This window comes from Lissotriton helveticus, chromosome 7 (assembly GCF_964261635.1).
Source record: "Lissotriton helveticus chromosome 7, aLisHel1.1, whole genome shotgun sequence".
NCBI lineage: Eukaryota > Metazoa > Chordata > Amphibia > Caudata > Salamandridae > Lissotriton > Lissotriton helveticus.
In genome coordinates this window covers 532522494-532539572 of record NC_136068.1, presented here as the reverse complement: position 1 = coordinate 532539572, position 17079 = coordinate 532522494, and the positions used below count along the sequence as shown (strand labels likewise).

The 17079-nt window shown below is 46.6% G+C and overlaps 1 protein-coding gene across 1 annotated transcript in view; it reads right to left on the bottom strand.

Annotated features, from left to right (window-relative positions):
* Window positions 1-5223: 5223 nt before the first annotated feature.
* Window positions 5224-17079, bottom strand: part of LOC144768723 (uncharacterized) — a 97143-nt gene continuing 85287 nt past the window's right edge. Inside the window, exon 2 of the mRNA XM_078652599.1 lies at window positions 5224-11074. Coding sequence (XP_078508725.1) covers window positions 7287-11051 — 3765 coding nt within the window. The 5' untranslated portion in view covers window positions 11052-11074 and the 3' untranslated portion in view covers window positions 5224-7286. The remainder of the gene's footprint in view (window positions 11075-17079) is intronic.

Below are 17079 nucleotides of genomic sequence, written 5' to 3'. Positions count from 1 at the left end.
TTGGGTAGCAGTGTTTCTGGCCGAGGTCTGTCGCCAGAGGAGCTGGCGGACAGACAGGCAACCCGAGATCATGAATTGAAGTTGGCAGAGCTGGAAATAAATGGGCAACTGGAGCTAGAATCTAGGAGGTTAGCCCTGGAAGTAATGAAAATGGAGCTTGCGCATGACTTAAGAATGAGGAAACTTGACTTGGAGCTCGAGGCGCTTGAGGCCAGGAGGGCTTCAGCCCAGCAACAAGAAATGTGTGTAGCTCAGAGATTGAGCTTTGCTGAGTTGGAGGTGGAGTCCAGCTCAGATGGTGGCAGCAACATTCAGGTATCTAGTGCAGACAGCATAGCGCGCGCACCTAGAGATATGGCACCTGACTTGGAGGGGGTTAACTTACACCAGGAGGTTCAAGGGCATGAGGTAGCTCCAGTAGTGCGCAGCGTCCCTGAAGGGAATAGGGTAGCTGGCGTAGGAGTTCATGGTCCTAGTGGCGGGAGGGTTTCCCCCATGGTTGAGGTCCTGGTGGGTGAGTGTAAGGACCGCCCAGAAGAGTGTGGGTTGTGTGACAGAGACAGTTCGCTACTGTCTGGCCAGTCTCAGAAGAATGGTGTGGAGTATGTGTGTGAGGCGCTGGATGGTGAGGTGAAGGATAATTTGGTTAACCCTGCTAGGGGGCTGTGTAATCCAATTGTGGGAGAGCATATTGTAAGTCCCAGTTTTCCAGAGCTATGCCAACACCTGTTTGAGAGTGAGTTCTCTGACCCCAGGGAGCTCACATTGGAGGCAGACCTTGTGGTGGATTCCAGAGGGTCTGGAGAGGCATTGGGGTGTGATCCTGTGGAGAGTGTCTCAGGTATCTTCCAGCCCAGAGTGGTGGAAGTGGCGCAGAGTAGCCCAGCTAGGTCCTGTAGTAGTGAGATGGGTGTAGGGCCTCACGTCCTGTCCTTAAGGGGAAGGAGTGAGAATGGGTTTTGTCCCGGTAGTGCCCAACCTCAGTCTCAGAGCCTGGATGGTTCTTTAAGGGAACACCAGGTGGGGAGCCTAGGCTGTCCGGATGAGTCACCCGCTGAGGGGGATCCCCCAGTGGCTAGAGAACGTGGAGGCTCTGTAAACAGGGCTCCAGTAGTTCTGGTGACTGGCAGTACCACTCCAGTTGGGAGGGTGCAGAAGTCCAGAAAGAGGGGCGAGAGGGGGAAAGAGTCCCCAGTGGAAGAACCAGTGGGTCAGGGGCCAGCCAGCAGGGCTGCGTCCCCAGTGAATGACCAGGGGGACACCACTTCTGTCCTGGGGGATCTTCCCGCACTGTCAGAGGGACAGGGGTTGGGAGATCTGCGCCGGGCAGACTGTCGCACGACACATGAGCTATGTGCCACCCTCAGGGGGGGCAGGCGTGCTCCCCGGAAAGTCCTGGTGCGCCAGGCAAGTGTTCAACTGCAGGGTTGGGTCCCTGAGTTGAGAAGCCAGGGTCAGGTGTTGTCTGACCTGGAGGGCAGGACCACTGTAATCAGTGTCCTGGCCCATGTCGCTTCTAGGGGTACCACTCCGGTTGGGAGTGGGCAGTACTCTGGAAAGGGGTGCAGAGGGAGGGAGTCCTCGCCTCTGACCCCGGGTCAACTTGAGGGTTTAGACCCTAGGTTTAAGGGCCAGGTGCAGGGTGTCCCCCCTGACCTGGTGCCCCAGTTGCAGGATAGCACCCCTGAACTGGTGGGCGAATTGTGCAGGTCACCTGCCACAGGTGCCCTGACAATTCTGGAAGGGGGTACCACTCCAGGTGGGAGGGTACAGAGCCCCAAGGAGGAGGACCGGGTGTGGGAAAGGCCACCCCAGTCTTTGGTACAGCCGCCTGGTACAGACCTGGGGCTGGTGGGTCAGTGCCAGGATGACATACCTGACCTGACAGGAGGGAGAGTGGACAAAGGGTGCCAAGCACCTGGGGCTACTGCCCCCCACTCTCTAATGCCACAGAGGTTTGAGAGCCCTGAGAGGCATGAGGCCTGGGTCTCATCTCTGACTACTGTCAGTGGCCGCTATGACTTGATGTCTGTCTGTTGGGACACACCTGTGAGCAAGTTAAGGTTAGAGGCTGCACAGGTGGTGTCCACAGAGGAAGAGAAGGGTGCCCCATTGATCAGCGGGGTGGACCCTGAGAGTGTGGACAGAGGATTTGAAATAGGTTCAGATTGGCGTAGAACTGGAGTGTGCCCCTGCTGTTGCGGGCCAGGTCCATGTTCTATCGCCCTAAGCAGGGAAGCCCATCACAGTGGTGATTGGTCTACCCTGCGTTTTGGCTGGAAGGGGGTTGTGTTGGACCTGGGCCTCTTGGCAGGGTCATCCCTAAACTTTTTGCCTTCCTCCAATACTCTCTCTGACCTGTTTTTGTTGGTTTAATGACTCTGGGCACTTTGCCACTGCTGACCAGTGCCAAAGTGCATATGCTCTCCCTACTGTAAAGTGTACATATGATTGATGTCCATGATTGGTTCATTGGATTTACTGTTAGTCCCTAGTAAAGTGCACTAGGAGTGCCAGGGCTTGTGAATGCCAATACTGCTAGTGGGCCTGCAGCGCTGGTTGCGCCACCCACAGAAGCAGCCTTAAAATGTGTCTAGGGTCTGCCATTGCAGAACCTGCGTGCAGTCTGGTACTGTCATGCTAGCTGGGCAAGTGCACCCACTTGCCAGCCCCTGAACCTTCCCTTAACTTCATATTAGTCACCCCTATAGTAGGCCTGAGGGCAGGGTGCATTGTAGTGTAAGGTAGAACATGCCCTGATGTGTGTGGCATGTTCTAATAGTGAATTACTACCAAATTCGTTTTTCACTATTGTAAGGCTACCTGTTCCCTTCTAGGCCAGATGGGCTGCTGGAATTATTACACTCTATAATCCCAGCAGGCTCAGGGAACCTGGTAGGAATTCGTGTTTAGTATGCCTGGACTCAGAATAATAAAATACTTCTTTTAGTAAAGTTTATTTTAATATCCTGTGTTTGCAAATGCTACTTTTAGAAAGTTAGCATTTGCTTGCCTAACCATTTCAGCCCGCCTCTGCTTGGATGTGGATCTGACTGTCTGGTGTGTGTGAGTGACAGGGCTGGGAGTTGACAGGTAGTGATTAGCAGGAGGACCCCTTAATGGGTGGTGGGAGTTTCCCCTGAATGATGCATCAGGCTGTGCCCCTGCCACCACAATGCTGGCTCCGCCCTCCTGGGGAGCGACTGATGACTCAGCCTGCACCTGGCCCAGGAAGGACCGAAGCTTGTAAACAAAGTGCTCAGGCCACTCCTGCCCTCTCAATGCCGGCTCCGCCCCCCTGGGGAGCGGCTGATGTGCCTGCCCTCACACTGAATGCAGAAGTCATAAGTACCCACAACAAGTACTCAGAGACTGGAGCAGTTATGCAGAGGCCCCCCTGGCTTGCTAGAACAAAAGAAACTGGGTATAAAAGTAGGAGCCCTGCTCCTTGTAAATTAGATCCTGTTTGTGCTACAAGAGAAACTCTGCCCGAAGAGAAGGACCTGGAAGGACTACAAGGAGGAGTGCTGACTCTGGCCTGTGTCTGGTGCCTTGCTGCCAAAGGAGAGGAAAGAAAAGACTACCAAAGACTTTTGCTTATTTGAACTTTGTGCCAAACTCTGCTGAAAGATCTCCAAGGGCTTGCCTGTGAACTTGCCCCCTGACCAGCGCTCCAGGAACAGTGAGCGCTACCCCCCTGAAGAAAAGCTGCTGCTGGCGTGTGCTGTGTGTCTCTACAGCGCCAAGGAAAGGAGAGTCGAGAGCGCTGTGCCTGCCGCCACGCTCTCTAAACAATTTGTGCAGCTGTGCCCCTTCCCCGACCACCGTGACTGTGGCCTGTTCGTGTGCCAGCCGCAAAGTAAGGATCAGCCCCGCGCTGGTTCGAGCGCCGTGACTGTCCGCGCTGAGCCGCCCTTGCAACGGAAAGGGAGGACCTGCCCGGTCCAAGCATCGCCGCCTGTGTGACCCCCGAGGTACAGGCTGCTCCGCAAAGACCGGCACTGCCAAGATTGTGCCCCTCGTGACTTGGGCGCTGAGACCCCCTGGCCCCCGCAGCTGGAAGTGACTCGCTGCGGAGCCGTGCCTGAATTGTGCCCCGCGCTCCGTGGAGTGCACCCCCCTCAGCCCCGCCTGCCTGCAGCTTCCCCCTTCAGTGCGAGTGAACCGGACTCCGGAGAATCCTGCCCCGCATCTGCACCGTCAGCCCGGGTGCCCTGTGACCTGCGCTGAGACTCGCAGGCCGCCGCACCCTCCAGGAAGACAACGCGACGTGGGACAGATCCCCGGACAGCCGTCCGCTCCAAGACTTACCAGCAAGCCAAGGTACTGTGTTCTTTGACCTCGCGGTGTGAGCATCCTACGTCCTGAGCTCGCACCGCGCTCCCTGCTTCCCAGCGCGAGCCGCCCCTGAAACCAAGGCTCGCACTGTGCCAGATCGACGAGGCCCACGCGGGAAGCGTGAGCTTTAGCCGGCCGGGCCCGTTCTCCTCTCTGAGACGAGCGGAGACAGCGGAACGCGCATTGAGGCGCTACAAGACACTGAACCTTGCTGGAACCTGGGCAGAAGGCCCAAAAGATTGCTTATTGCTGAGAAAGAACTGTGACATTGATAAAAGAGTAACTGGAACCTGCTTTCAAAAAGTAACCAAGACTGTATTTACAAGCCTGCTTGAGATTTATATAAAGAGATATATTTTCACAAATACAGTTTGGTGTCATTGTGTGGTGGGTTGGTTGTGATGGTGTAATATTGCAAATGTTTAACCCTACATGCCCCAGAGATTAGCCTAAGACTGCTTAAGCCACACTACCTAGAGGGTAAGCAGAGGTTGTCTTGAAGGTAACCCTCAGCCCTGACGAGGAAGAGAGAGGCCCTGCTTGTCGCCAGCGTTGCACTGCGCCAACCAGAGACTCCCCCTTCCTACAATAACCTAACAAGTCAATAAATTAAATAGCTCTAAAACATATAAAACCGCATGTCACCGAAAACACATTGGTGTGCATTTCTAAATAACCCATCACAAACAATGCCTACCCATTTTAACTCTTGGAAGTCTACTGAAATCACAGATGCAGATCAAAAAACATGATTCTACGATCCAGGTTAAGCAGCATAAGTGTAAGGGCGCAAGTGGTGTAATTTTCAGGCCACGGAAATAAATTAGGGTAGAACCCACCCCCTTACCTAATTTACAAGATGATCAAATAAAGCACTAAGTTTGGTGAGAGAATAGTCTATTATTTATTAACTAAAAGACTATTACGTTTATGGCGTGTCCTATGTAAATGATCAGCAATAAAGTACTCCTAGATAATTGAACAAACAGGAAGCAACCTGGATGTTTGATACAGCAATCATTTAGATAACTACAACATTCAGCACAAAAATGATTTAATATCAGTTTCAAACAAGACCTCGCAAGCTAGCACTAGAACAGCAAGTACAAGAAAAAAGTAAATGAGTAAAATGTTCTAAGTAGTGATGTTTACCTAGGTTTACACCCCCATGTCCTCAGATAGTTCTTCTATCACCTGCAAGATTACTTTAGCATGTCTCAGGAGGCAACACAATGAGAATGCATTCTAAGTCACTTCTGGCCACTAAAACGAAATGTTGTCCTTTTAACTCAACAATGTATTTTTGATTAAACACGATCAAATAGCCAGTAACCACTCTGCTCTAAAGTAAAGTATTCTTTGAGAAAGTGGACCATAGTCTCTTCTTCTCACCAAAAATGTATCTTATCACAGCTGGCTTTATGTACACAATACTAAAAGAACACACTGGGGGGCAGATTTACTTACATTTCACACAAAGCAATGCAGCAAGGCAACTTGATGCACTGCGTGAAAGGGAGACAACAAACACCTACGTGCACAAAAACAATCATTACATTTCTGTGCAAAAGGGAAATAATGGGGAGAAATAAAGCTATTTGTCTGTGCTATACCTCACTGGGAAAGGAGTATCATTTTGACGCATTGCCAGATTTTCAAGTCTTAGTAACTCTGGAAATGGACTCAAATCCCTGGATGGATGCATGGGAACGCCCATGCTCCACTTATGGAACATCTTCCCAACGCACCAAAGCACCTTTGCTTGCAAAGCCACACAAAGGTGCTTTGCATGGCTTAGTAAATCCTAAATAAGCACTTACGTTGCCTTGTGACTACTTACATCATACAAGGACATCACAAGTTCCTACTAAATCTGGGCCCGAGTTTTTGAATATGATGGGTCCATCAACGTCCATGGAGTAAATTTATCACAAGATCGAAGAAGCCAATCATGCCTTACCGACAGGAACATCTCCCAAGTTAGGTTGAAGGACATCAACTTTGTTTGGCCACTTACAGGAGATTTGCGGGAACAATGCAAGGATTTTTACAATGTTAGACTGCCTCAGGGCAAATCATATATATAACTTGCATGGGCAAACTTTCACATACTATTTGGAACAAATAGTCTTGCTCTACAACCAGCTCTCAAAACAACCATCAAAAACATGGTTTCTTAGAACAAATCCTCCTTTTTTAGGTTTTATATGGAAGGTGGTTGCAGCATTAATGGGAACCATACTGTATACTAAACTTACTTCAAGGGTTTGAGCTAGCCTTCTTCAGCCTTTGGCTTCTTTTGCTCCAGAAAAGTCAACCCTGGCTAGAGACAATGTCAGCCACATATTTGAGTATTTCAATCTAACAGTTTTTGTATTGGCTGTTTAGGGGTGTCTTTTGTCTCCATTAGTATGCATGAAGAAAATTGTCAGTGAAAGTAGACTGGGAACGTGTCCTGATTAAAGCATCTGAAAAATGTTTGCAATAGAAAGAAAGCAACCCATTTTTCTGTACCGTCCACTTTTTCAGATGATTTTCTCCGAGCTCACATCCCAGGACAGCATCAAACATTGGTAAGGCCAACAGTTTCACATACAAATATCATATCAATTAGCAGTGCCAATGCTTCTTTCTCCATGGACATCAGCAGAGTATTCCTATGTAAAAGGCTCTCTTTTAGGCAGACACTGGTATATCTTCTGAAAAGGGGAAAGGCTAACAAGTCAGCTGAAGAACATGGAATAGAAACATTTAAAAACATGTTGGCGAGTGCTCATTAAAAGAAAATAAATTTCTTTTTAGCCTTTTCCTCCTCGTCTACATACATTTAGACCACACTTTCTCTGGAGTTAACTTTAGACTGTGACAGGACTTGTTGTTTTTCGCAATTTTCACTATCTACATAACAAGTGTTCAGATAGAGGACATATTTGTTTATTCCTTGCTTTTTAGTGGAGGTGCTGATGAAGATTTGATGGGATAGGTATATCTGTAGGTTCACCCTTGACTGTTGGCAGAGGTGCAGATGGAGGACTTGGGCTCAGTGTCCTGTTATTCTCTTCCTTTACCGTAAGTGGAGGTGCCATGGGAGTAGCTAGGATAGGTGTTTTTGTAGTCTTTTCCTTTGCTGTTGGCAGAGGTGTCGAAGGAGGAGTTGGGAAAGACGCCCTGATAGTTTCCTCCTTGAGTGCTGGTGGAGGGACGAATAAAGAAGTCTGAATAGTTGTCCTGGTAGTCTCCTCCTTGACTGTTAATGGAGGTCCCAAAAATGGAGACATGGGTGGTGTCTTGGAAGTCTCTTCCTTGACAGCTGGCAAAGGCGTTAATGGAGGAGTTGGGATGGGAGTCTTTATGGTTTCCTCCTTGACTGTTGGTGGTGAGACTGATAAAGGAGATAGAGGAGGTGTCTTGATAGGCTGTTCCTTGCCTGTTGCTGGAACCGCACATTGGGGAGTGGAAATAGACAAGGTAGTAATCTCTTCCTTGATTGTTAGTGGTGATGCCGGAGGATACGTAGTAGCAGAAGACTTAAAGATAAATGTAGCAGCTTTTAGGACAACAGGCCGGGAAGTAACATTAGGTGCCTCCAATATCTCCCTTTCCACATTCCTATTAACATTGTTTTTGGCTGTTACTTCAGAATAAATTTTACTTGTGGGCTGTTTTTTCTCCATTGTGCCCCACCTACCTCCATCCTCTTTTTCTAAATTGTCATACGCTTCTTTATTTACACTCTTGACCTTTGGTTTAGAAGCTGGTACATGTTGCATATTGAAGTTTTCAGGCAAGCTTCTCTCCATCTCAGAGTTATTGTCTTTAGGCGGGTGAGTACATCTCTGGTTGACCCGATGCTTTACAAGCTGCGACTTCTGACTAAACGTCTTTCCGCACACACCACAGGCATAGGGTCTAGTGTGGACATTATAATGTGCTTGAAGTACTCGCTTTAGATGAAAGCTCTTACCACAAATCTTGCAAGTAAATGGTTTCTCGATTGATGTCTTAAGCTCATTATCAAGATCAGTACACATGTGCATTTTCTGGTGCGCTAAAAAATCTGATTTTAGACGATAGCTTTTATCACACTGAGTGCAGAAAAAACGTTTTTGGGGTCGTGTTAGGAGACCAGTCTTTGGGTTAATTTTACTATGTATTCTCTGGTGGCTTCGAAGATCTGACTTTAGGCTAAAGCTCTTATCACAATGTGCACAGTGAAACAGTCTCTGAGTTAGTGCTGGGTTTGTCTCATTCTTAGCATGTTGGTGGACTTTCTGATGATTTAAAAGGTCCGACTTCAGAATAAAACTCTCCTTACACTGTGTGCAAGAAAATGAACTCTGGGTCTTGCTGCCTACCTCAGGGATAGCTTTTCTGTGAGTTCTCTGGTGATTTACAAATTTTAACTGTGAACTAAAGCTCTTGTCACACTGTGTGCAGGAAAACAGTGTCTGAACTGGTGATATTTCCCTATTAATGTTAGCATTTAGGTGTGTTGTCTCATGATTAAAACGATCTGACCTTAGACTAAAGCTCTCTTTATGCTGCACACAGGAAACTGGACTTTGGCTTAGTGTGGGGTGACTCAGGTCAGCGGTTCTGTGGCTTCTTTGGTGACTTATAAACTTTGATTGCAAAGTAAAGCTCTTATCACACTTTGTGCAGGCAAAAAGTGTCTGGGCTGGTGTCAGTTCAGTGTCAGGGTTAGCACCTGGGTGTGTTCTCTGGTGATTTAAAAGTTCTGAGTTTAGAAAAACATGTGTCTCACACTGTGGGACAGACAGTGAACTCTGGATTAATGTTTTGATGCTTGTCTCAGGGATAGCTTTTCTGTGAGTTCTCTGGTGATTTATAAACTTTGACTGTAAGCTAAAGCTCTTGTCACACTGTGTACATGAAAACAGTGTCTGAATTGGTGTCACCTCAATGTTAGGAGCAGATTTTGTGTGTGTTCTCTGGTGTTTGAAAAGTTGTGACCTTAGGCTAAATTTCTGCTCACACTGGACACAGGAAAAGCGGTTCAGGCTTGGTGCAGAGTCACTGTTGGGGTTAGCGGGCCTATGGATTCTCTGGTGACTTATACATTTTGACTGTAAACTAAAGCTCTTGTCACACTGTGTACAGGAAAACAGTTCCTGGGTTTCAGTCATTTCACAGTTAGGATCAGCATTCGAGTGTGTTCTCTGGTGCTTTAAAAATTCTGATCTTAGACTAAATTTCTGCTCACACTGCATGCAGGAAAATAACTTTTGGCTTGGAGTCGGGTCCTTTTCTGGGTCAAGGGGCCTATGGATTCTCTGGTGACTTATAAATTTTGACTGCAAACTGAAGCTCTTGTCACACTGTGTACAGGAAAACAGTGACTGTGTTTCATTCATTTCACTGTTAGGTTCAGCATTTGAGTGTGTTTTCTGGTGATTTAAAAGTTCTGACTTTAGATTAAATTCCTGCTCACACTGCGCACAGGAAAATAGTTGTTGCCTTGGTGACAGGTCACTGTCTGGGCCAGGTGGCCTATGGATTCTCTGGTGACTTATAAATTTTGACTGTAAACTAAAGTTCTTGTCACACTGTGTGCAGGAAAACAGTGTCCGAGTTGGTGCTATTTCATTATTAGGGCTAGCATTCAAATGTGTTCGCTGGTGATTTAAAAGGTCTGATTTTAGACGAAAGCCCTGCTCACACTGCATACAGGGAAACAGCTTTTGGATTACTGCAATTTCACTTCCAGGGTCATCGGGCATATGGATTCGCTGGTGTCTTTTAAATTTTGACTGTAAATTAAATCTCTTGTTACACTGTGTACAGGAAAACAGTGCCTGGGTTTCAGTAATTTTACTGTTAAATTCACCATTCTTGTGTAATGCCTGGTGATTTAAAAGTTCGGACTTTAGACTAAAGCTCTTTTCACAGTGGGTGCAAAAAAATGAACTTGGGTTTGGAGTTATGTCTTCTGTCTCAGGGATCTCTTTCCTATGGGACCTCAGGTGATTTATAAATTTTGACTGTAAACTAAAGCTCTTGTCACATCGTGTGCAAGAAAACTGTGTCTGGGTTTCAGTAATTTCACTGTCATGATTAGCATTTTTGTGTGTTATCTGGTGATTTAAAAGTTCTGACATTAGACAAAAGCTCCGGTCACACTTTGTGCAGGAAAATGGTTTATAGGTTAGAGCCGGGTCACTCTCAGGGTCAACGCGCCAGTGGTCTCTCTGGTGACTAAGAAGATTGGACTTGAAGCTAAAACTCTCACCACACTGTGTGCAGATAAAACTTCTATCGCTTTGTAGATTGTCTACGTGTGTTCTCTCATGCCGCTGGAAATTGCCCTTCTGATTGAAACCCTTTTCACAATACAAGCAGGTGTATGGTTTCTCTCCGGTGTGTATTCTCATGTGCAAAACTAGACGGTTCTTCTGACAGAAGACCTTTTTACACTCAGTACATGGAAATGCCCGCTCTCCGGTGTGAACAAGCTGGTGGTGTCTTAAAAGCTTCCTCTTCGCACTAAAGCACTCGCCACAATCTGGACAGGAAAACTGCCTTTCCCCACCATGAGTCCTTTGATGATTCAACAGATGGGCCTTCAAAGTGAAGCTTTTGCCACACAATGTACAAGGAAATGGTTTATCTTCAGCGTGGATTTCCTTTTGCAACATACGATTTTCCATTTGAGCCTCATCGTCTGTGCACAGTTCTCCATCATTCTCTTTCATACTTCAAGTAATTTGTGGGTCAACTGAAAAATGAAAAACAGCAGAAATGTTACATTGTAACTCAATGTCAAAATGGGAACCATCGTGAAGAGAATGATGAAAAAACATACAAATTCAGGTTTAGATACTGAAAAGGAAATGTTTGTATTGGCTTAAAACACAACTACAAATGTGGCTTGCTAATCTTGGTTACATTCAGAAAGTGAATAGGCAGGCACATGTGAAACAGCCATCTTGTACTGGACTACGTGAGATTAGAAATGGAGCAAGACACCCTGAACATGCAACATCCAAAATAAAATATCTAAGGCCAAACCAATGAAAGGCTAATTGAGACATTTCAATACTAGTAAACAATCTGGGTACTACTCCAACAGGGAAGTAATGGGACCGCCCATCAATAAACAAGTACATTAAGTAAAAACCGCTCAAGCAAGTGGAACACATTGATTACAATTTTCCACTGTTCTTGACATTTGCAAAGTGCGCAATTTACCACTGGTATGTGATCTCAGCGCTTTTTGTACTCTGGAAATGGCTTTCCAAAGGTGACAAGACCGGAGTCTGGTTCAGGGTGTGGAGATGTGCTGTAAGAAGAGGGGAGTCCTAGCACACCTCTTTTAGGCAACTGTGTCAACTTTAATGACTTGTGAGTGTAAGTGCTTTGTCTTTTGTGAGACTGTAGGAGAGTGCCAAATACCTTATGGATCATCTTGTTCTGAATATATGTTCACTGTCTGACAGATGTATGTGTGTAAAAAGCTGGTGACAAATGCTATTAGGTGGCATTAAAGCCAGTTCATTGCACATTTGACCTTTGTTGATGTATGTTTCGAGTTAAGTTTAAATGTGTTTTGGTGTCGAGTAGTGCGTGCTGTGTTGGGTCAAACACCCAACAACATAGTATATTTATGCTGTTTCTATGTGAAACTTGCTGTATAGTTTGTACTGTTAGATGCTGTTCATGTGACTATAGATGTGTCTGCACAGCGATACCCAACTATATGGCATAATAGTGTTGTGTTGGTGTATGTGCAATCTCTGTCTGAAATGCACTGTTGGGTTTTATATGTCTGACATACAAATGGGGTTAAACATGCTGTTGTGAGCATAGTTATACCCCTCTATATGGCTTAAACGTGCTACATGTGCAGTGTTGTGTTTCACATTCCCTGCTGAGAGCAATGCGAACAATCCACGCTTCATAGTGCTGAAATGAACAAGCCTATCATTTAATTGTAAAAGTAATTGGAGAACCACCAAATATACTACTATACCTTTCACAGGAGGAAAGTACATAGGGACACATTCAATGAACAGCCAATTGGTCAGCCGGCAATGAAAAAAACAAATGTATGCATTACTCAAATTGTCCACTTCTCACAATGTGCATTTGGTAGCTATTCTTATTATGAAAAGTACAAGACAGTGCACTAGTCACTTAAGCCCGCATTGTCCATCTTCGGTCAATGCAATGGGGTACAGCAAGCACATAATAACAAGCATTTACAATGCAACGGTCTCGGCATTGCAAAAGTTAGAGCTATTAGCATTGTAAATAAACGCGAGTTTAAGGTCTTGACATTGTAAATGACAAGGTCTTTTATTTATGTTTTAAAAACCAAAACATAAATAAAAGTCATTGTCATTTACAATGCCAATAGCTCAAAGTCGCGTAATGTGTATGGCAAACTACAGTAGCCTCCTGACGAGTGCCCTTTCACTTAATTTTTTACAAATGAAAGCCCTGGCACTTTTTTTTTTACAAATTAAGCACGGGTGGTGTCCGTGTCTGCATGGGAGTGGTGGTGTCCGTGTGTGCATGGGAGTGGTGGTGTCCGTGTGTCCATGGGAGTGGTGGTGTCCGTGTGTGCATGGCAGTGGTGGTGTCCGTGTGTGTATGGCAGTGGTGGTGTCCGTGTGTGCATGGCAGTGGCGGTGTCCATGTGTGCATGGCAGTGGTGGTGTCCGTGTGTGCACGGGAGTGGTGGTGTCCGTGTGTTTACGGCAGTGGTGGTGTCTGTGTGTGCATGGCAGTGGTGGCATCCGTGTGTGTATGGCAGTGGTGGTATCCGTGTGTGTATGGCAGTGGTGGTGTCCGTGTGTGTATGGCAGTGGTGGTGTCCGTGTGTGCATGGCAGTGGTGGTGTCCGTGTGTGCATGGGAGTGGTGGTGTCTGTGTGTGCATGGCAGTGGTGGTGTCCGTGTGTGTATGGCAGTGGTGGTGTCTGTGTGTGCATGGCAGTGGTGGTGTCCGTGTGTGCATGGCAGTGGTGGTGTCCGTGTGTTCATGGGAGTGGTGGTGTCTGTGTGTGCATGGCAGTGGTGGTGTCCGTGTGTGTATGGCAGTGGTGGTGTCTGTGTGTGCATGGCAGTGGTGGTATCCGTGTGTGCATGGGAGTGGTGGTGTCTGTGTGTGCATGGCAGTGGTAGTGTCTGTGTGTGCATGGCAGTGGTGGTATCCGTGTGTGTATGGCAGTGGTGGTATCCGTGTGTGTATGGCAGTGGTGGTGTCTGTGTGTACACTTGTCTGGTAGTTTTTGGTGCAATCGTTTTTAAATATAGGACCCGTGTCCCTCCGTTCAAAGCACATCACCATAAAGAAATGACATGAACTTTTAAAGGTTTTTTAAAGTAAGAGCTTTTCATCTTATTGTTGTCCAGGAAGCAAAAAAAGGGAAAGAGAACAGCAAAAGAAACAAGTGGACAGACCGGCCAGGTACTGCAGGTGGAAGCCTGTGGGGTGCCGGCTCTTCACCATTCTGACACAAATAATTTTCTAATCCCACCGCTCTAAGCAAATTAACCAAAGGATCTGTGTTTACGAGATCCTGATGCTAGGATTAAATTCACTTTATAAGTCCAGCCGTTTCAGATCTGAAATATGAGATTCACTCCTGTCACTTACATCACTGCTCCTTGCGTGGTACTGTGATCTAGTTGTTGTAACATTTAGGAAATGGGCTTCTTGCTCTGAGGCTGATGGCGATCGACATTCTCTGTATCATGCATGCTGCATTTTAGAAATAAACTTCGATATATGGTACAGTTTAAATCTGTTAATTTGTATCTTTTAGTCAGAGCATGTTTTGCTTTGTGGCGCACAAGATTGCTCACAGAGACAAGGCTTTAAGTACAACGCATTAAAATAATCCATGCCACCAATTTACTTCTTGTTTATAGTGCACGTTTTGCTTAATCTTGCATTATCAAAGTGTGTTAAGTATTTTCAGGGTGTTTTTTGTTCTTCCTGTAGCATATAACTCTTGTAAACTGCATGCTTTCAACTGAGTTGCTTCCCCGCGTTTTTAACAAGGACGATTAAGAGCACTGGCGTTGAATCCAGCCGCATTCCACGCTCAGAGGCGGCACGGAAAAAAAAGCATGGCTGATTATCAGCGCCGCGCGCCTCTCTGCAGACTCCCCCTGCATTCCAGAGAGGCGCGCGACGCGATCCGCTCTGCATGCAATGCTGTAGAGACAAGACCTGGCCGCGCGCACAACGTTATCCTATGGGGAAACGCTGCGCGCGGCCAGGTCTTGTCTCACTTCGGTGTTCTCAGACTGCTGAGACGCCGACAATAGTTCTCTGGCGAGAACGCGCTTTTCATTGCGTTATAGCCGAGACCTAAAAAGTATTGCCTGAAAAAGCAAGTAGCGGAAGAACACAAGTAATGCATCAATGCTGCAGGGGAGGGTCAAACACACAAAGAGCACGGAAGACTACAGATGCGGACAAATTAGAAGGAAACAAATGAGTGTCAATGAAACCAACCAATAGTAAGGAATGGGCGGCATCTAAGCCCCCTGTAAGGTAACAAAAGGTCTCGCAACAGACAGCTCATGTTCTGCCCTAGGCGAAATCTGAAACGAGGCTATATGACATTTCACACAGTATCTGTTTCAGGCCAGTCATTTGGGAGGTTAGCATACATTTCTTTACTCAAGAAGGCCTCATTACAAAAAAATGTAAGACCAATGGGTTAGTAGGATGCCAGTGACACCCCGTTCAATGGTGCAGACACTCGCATGCTCCTCGGAAATTCCCGGTGGAGACAACTATTCCGGGAAGTTGGCCAAGGCCAATAATGTAATTAGCAATGGGGAAATATAAACAATGATAAGTTATTTCACTTATTAACTTCTCCAAACTCTTCTACAGGTGTAAAAAGACTGCTAAATAAAACAGAACACAATTTATAACCGTGTAAAGGTATATTTAACTGTCGAAACAACTGCCCGAGAAAATAATGTGAAATTTTCCCATCATGGTTTCATAAAAAACGTTGCAAATCAGTGTTTTAAATAACTTAACAGATGTGGCCAGGGGAAATTCCTAGTGTTTACCGGATGCGTGCCTTGGGATTCGACCCCCATCCCTCATTCATTCTGGAATGCCAGACCCCCTTCCGATCAGTAGGACTGCGCCCAAGGACACCTGGATTTCCGATTGAACCACTTAAAATGCCTTTCTTATCTTTCTCTAAATACCCGTGTGTGCCCTTTCGTTCAGGTGTGTGAAAGGCGGGGGTGGGTCGACGTGTTGATAGATGACAGACACGCCAGTGGGGGTCACTCTTACAACAGCGGGAAGAACAAGGCTCGAAAAAAATAAGTCTTAGTGGGGATGGTGAACCTGAGGAGATAAAAGGTGGGGGCGAAGTGTTGGGACCTAATGTAAGGAGGAAGGCGGCAACGGTCAAAAGAGGCCATATGAAGAGAGAGAGAGAGGGGCAGAGAGGAAGGGAGGGGCGTGTGACTGAAATATGGGGTTAATGAAATGCTGCAAGACTACTGCACGCCGTAGGGAAAACATTTTCAGTCCTGTGCATTCATTATTTACTACTTAACTTCCAAGCGTATGGCTGCGTGCCCTCCTTTTATTCGTACATAAATCTATTAAATGATGTGACTTGTATCCCTGGGTCACGTCAGCGTAACCAGTTACACTGTCACTAAATACCTGAAAATATCGATTGTGAAATGGAAAACTCTGGGCTCGACACGGCATCCCTGGTGACAAGGTGTCAGTTTGGAGACCGGGCAGTCATATGTATTGTGGCGATAGGTGAAAGAAAAAAAATACGAGACACGCTGGAGCGGGATGCAAGAGCTAGAGAAGCACGGAGGGGTCGCGAAAGAGGGCGATGCAAACTAGAAACAAAAGCGCGGGAACAAGGAAGGATCGAATGAAAGATTGAAAGGAGGGGGCATCTTATGCAAAGCGGAAAGTACAACAAGCGTCCGCGAACTTGAAAAACAAGGAAGTCACTGTTACTCACGAGCCCAGCAGCCTCACCGGAAGTCAGGCAAAGTCGCCTGTGACGGGGGCGGGGCTGCATCCGGACCGGAAGAGAAGGCGGAGTGAAAGAGAGGGGGGGTGCACTCGTGTGGTTGTGCGCGCGTGTGTGTATGTGAGCGGGGGGGTGGGTGTCTGTATGTATGTGCGTGCGTGGGCGCTTGTGTGTGTGTATGCGCATGCGTGTGTGCTTCCCAGGAGACAGCGCCTGACCACAGCGCTCATTCGCGTGCGCGTGTCAGTTTGAAATCGCCTCCAAGGCGATGTGCGCGGCCAGGATTGTCTCCTGGGAAGCACACATGCCGACAAAAGGTTCTCGGCGCGGCTAGCCGAGACCTAAAAATCTAAAAACTAATTACTACTAAGGTTTTTTTCTCATGGAATATATGATGCTCTCGGTTCTTTGCCCAGCACTTATGCTGCCCAAAAACGCCGTCAAAGATTTAAGGGCAAAATTTACCAGTGAGGGCATCAGCATTCAACGGTAGGCAGTTTATCTATTTGACTTAAAATTTACTGAAATAACAATGAACAACTGCTTTTGTGGTTCTGCTGATGACAATACTCAATGACCTGGTTGTGCAGCACTGTCAACTGTCATGACAAACGATTTTTTTATTACATTTTATTTTTGTAGTGATTGGAACAAAAAGGTCCCATTTTGGGTGTTATACTGTGATTGCAGTTTTCAGGAATTTGATAAAACAGGCTCAGCATTCACATCACTGT